Source organism: Cyprinodon variegatus, unplaced genomic scaffold (assembly GCF_000732505.1).
Source record: "Cyprinodon variegatus isolate N-32 unplaced genomic scaffold, C_variegatus-1.0 Scaffold187, whole genome shotgun sequence".
Classification (NCBI taxonomy): Eukaryota; Metazoa; Chordata; class Actinopteri; order Cyprinodontiformes; family Cyprinodontidae; genus Cyprinodon; species Cyprinodon variegatus.
In genome coordinates this window covers 689,823-693,553 of record NW_015150640.1, presented here as the reverse complement: position 1 = coordinate 693,553, position 3,731 = coordinate 689,823, and the positions used below count along the sequence as shown (strand labels likewise).

General features: G+C 35.3%; 1 protein-coding gene across 1 annotated transcript in view; it reads right to left on the bottom strand.

Moving 5' to 3' along the window:
* LOC107087584 (ALK tyrosine kinase receptor-like) overlaps window positions 1-3,731 on the bottom strand; it is a 75,982-nt gene that overhangs the window by 20,393 nt on the left and 51,858 nt on the right. Inside the window, exons 16-17 of the mRNA XM_015379239.1 lie at window positions 2,916-3,101; window positions 1,549-1,647 (exon numbers count right to left, since the gene is read on the bottom strand). Coding sequence (XP_015234725.1) covers window positions 1,549-1,647; window positions 2,916-3,101 — 285 coding nt within the window. The remainder of the gene's footprint in view (window positions 1-1,548; window positions 1,648-2,915; window positions 3,102-3,731) is intronic.

The window sequence follows — 3,731 nt, the reverse complement described above, 5'->3', positions numbered from 1 at the left end:
ATATATATATATATATATATATATATATATATTACCGCACAATGACCTCCACAATGCATGGCTGTGGGTTCAGTGTATATCATGCTGAAAACACATGCCTACCTGCTTTTTTTTTGTTTGCATCCAAATAACTCATTATTTTTACCATCTATCCGTCTAACATCCTTCCAGAAACTTTTTTACAGGAAGTATTTAGCTTTTTAATGTTGGCAACTGCAAACCACTATCTAAGTGAAGGATGTTGACTTTCCAGCCAAGATCCTTCTCTCAGACGTTGTTGATGCTAATAGCCTCACTAAAGGCAGAACTCTTTTGAGTTAGGTGGTAAAAACTTGGACATAGCTGAGCGTGCAAACTGGGAAATGGTCCTAAAGATACATTAAACCGGTTTTGGGATGAATGCGCAAGTGGATATTAAAGCCAAGGCTCAGTCTTTTTGATAAATGTTCCAGCCTGCAAACAGAGCAGTTAAAATAAATAATTAAAAGAGCAACATGAATACCCCTTTCCTGCTTATTATGGATATGGATGGATATGGATTCAAACCTTTCAATCATGCTAGTTGATTAAGGCTGGAGCCAAGTAGTAAAGATATAAACTGTTATTTGTTATTTGATAAAAAATCAAACAAATCAGCAATTTAAATATTGCGACAACACAAGAATATATGGGCATCTAACACAAGGAAGCACACAGTGGCATTCAGAATAATGTAGTATCAGGACATAGAACAAAGAAACAGAAGAATCCAACAGTGAGTAGTGCAAAGCAAAGCATTTAAATCTTTGGGATGTGTGGAGAAAAGCGCAGAGAGCAGTTGGAAGTAATCAACTGAATAATGAGGAACAACTGAGACACGAGGAAAGCAGAGGAGCTGAGGGGAAAGGCTAATTATTACAGATTAGCTAAACAGAGAATAAAAGGGAGACATCTAACAGGAATTGTACAGAAGTAACAATGGGTGATGAACTTAATGCTAACATCTAACAGATAATATTGTTAACACAAAACAAAAATAAACATGGAAATGGCAAAACCCTAACATCCCAGTAGCATAACACTTTCACTTTCCTAAGATTAAAGCTGTTCCAATTCTTTTTGTTTAAGGGAACATTAGTTACTATGCAGTTATGATCACAAAACCAGAGGACCCCAGGGTGCCTGCTGTGTTCCTATATTTAATACAGGTTTCTTATTTTTTTATGTCTGTTTGCTGCTCTAAACACAGTTTTTATTTAATTCCCTGCCTCCATTACTATTTATAAAGTACCTCCTTTAATAAACTCCTTTTTATGTTAGCGTTGCTCCTTTCTGTATTTGTTTAATGATTCATGCTGATACATGTTTCTTATTGGAATATTTTTTCTGATATCTTTTAGAAATACAAGCATTCCATTTCAGCTTATCTCTGGATATTTACGGTTTTAATAGCTATTTATATTAAAGGCTATTTAGTGGGATTATAGAATGGATTAAAACAAACTTGCACAAAAGACATGATAAAAAATAATCAAAGAAATTTGTTACTATAAAAAAATGTCATATTACCTGCCAGAGGTTGTAAGAAAATCTCTCCCATCGGATGTATAAATGAAACACCATTCTGTCCATCGGCTGTGAGATCATCTGTCAGCGCAGCGTCGCCTCCTGTGAGAAATTAGGTTTAGCTCATATGTGACCATTAGATTTCAAACATAAGTTTAGAATAACATTAGATCAAAAGGTTCAATTTTCTTCACAAAGCGACCAAAATACATGTTACGTAGGTTTCCATTTCACAGCTAATAACCAGAAATCCAATGACCTGGCTTGTAAATTAGTCCCAGCTCTTGCTGTTTAAATATCACTAAATTTAACATTGTGCTGGTCAAATTTTCTCACAACCACATCAACATTTTCACCTCTAGATTCTTTGCACATCAGACACTCAGTTACTCCCATCAGATTTATTTCAATCTCCTACTTTGCTTTGCAAAAGAGTTTAAACTTTGCTGCATTTAGAAAAAAAAAAGAAAACAGAACATATTTGTGACATGGAAGTACCATGACTTTTTTGGAAATATTCTCAGCCCCTTTTACCCTGCTTACCTAAATAAAGCCCAACTGAGTCTAGCAGAGCATCATTTAAATATTCTTTGAGAACATCAGAGGACAAAAAGCCTCATTAAGACAAGGAACACAGCCGACGGTTTCAGGGAACAAGTGGTAAAGAACATCCGCTCTGGTTACCTTATAGACCTTCATAAGCTTGAAACGCCTCATAGAGTGATGCTATCTATCATCTGAAAATAGGAGGAGCATGGCATGACTGTTAAACCATTTTAAACATCCATCTGATACTGAGAACCCATGGCAGTACTTAAAAGAATTACATTCAAAGATGTTTCCCATCTAATTTAACTTTAACTGAGCTGTTTTGCAGAGAAAAAAGAGCAAATGTTTCGCCTCCAGATTTATAAAGCTTGTTAAAGCATTACAAAACAATCTAAAGTTTTAAGTGCAGCAAAAGGCGGTTCTACAAAGGCTTTGTAGCAGGGAGCTGAATATAAATAGATACCACACCTTTCCAGCTGTTATTTGTTAAAAAAAAGGTCTCTGCTCCATCAAAATAAGCAAAATACTTTATCTTTAACTAATACTAGTATTAATAATAGTATTGAGTGATTTTTCTCTGCTGTGAAATAATAACTTTTTATATAATGTAATTGAGATTATCTGCTACAAATTTTGAAAAATAAGTTTTCCTCTTTTTTAAACCATGTGACTAAAATACTTCACAGACAAAAACCAAAAAAGGAGCCAGAGATTCAAAAAAAGAATCAATACTAAATGTTTCTTCTTTAATTTTAAAATTAGGGAGAAATCCAAAATAAAAACCAACAAATAGTTATTTTTTTTAAGTACATACTGCTCACCTCTGTATCCTCCTCCACCACCTCCTGCCGTGCAGGCTCCACCTCCACCTCCGAACCCGCCAAAGGTCGACCAGCTGAGCTTATGTAGAGCCAGGGGGCATGAAGATCCCCCCATAGCACCTTCCACCAGAGACCTGCCGGCGCTCAGATTAGGACTGTGGCTGTCCTTCCAACCGCCACCTCCACCTTTCAGAAGAAGAAAAGCCCACGATTCAGAGCACCACCAAGATCGTATGCCCCATCAATTGGCCATCTTTGTTTCTACGTCAATGATCAGGCATTCCACATCAGCAATGGAGGCAATCAGAGAGTAAAGGGCTCCTTTCATACTGTCAGTCTGTTAAATCAGGAATCAGCTCCATTGTCCTTTGCAGGATAATTATATAAATTTGTCATAAAAGGAAATATTTCCTATAAAGGAAGGCTTTTAATGCATGTGGGAAGAACTAAGGCCAGATGCGAGCATAAAATATCGACGCAGAATTTGATTTTTACTCCGCTTATTTATTTGGTCTTTCTTCTTGTTCATGTTTGACCTTAAGGGAACACAAGAATGCCACAGCAAAGCTTCTGGCAGAATTTATTAACAGGAAGGCAAAATTGTCCTCAGGTCACACACTCAAAGACAGATTACTGAAGCAAACATTATTAAAATGAGGCTTTTAAAATCATATTTAAAAACATGAGTTTGAAAATTTCTGGTGTGGTAATCCAAAAAGATACAAGTTAGATTCAAGCCAAAAAAAAAAAAAAAAACTTATTTCTTTATATATATATATATATATATATATATATATATATATATATATATATATA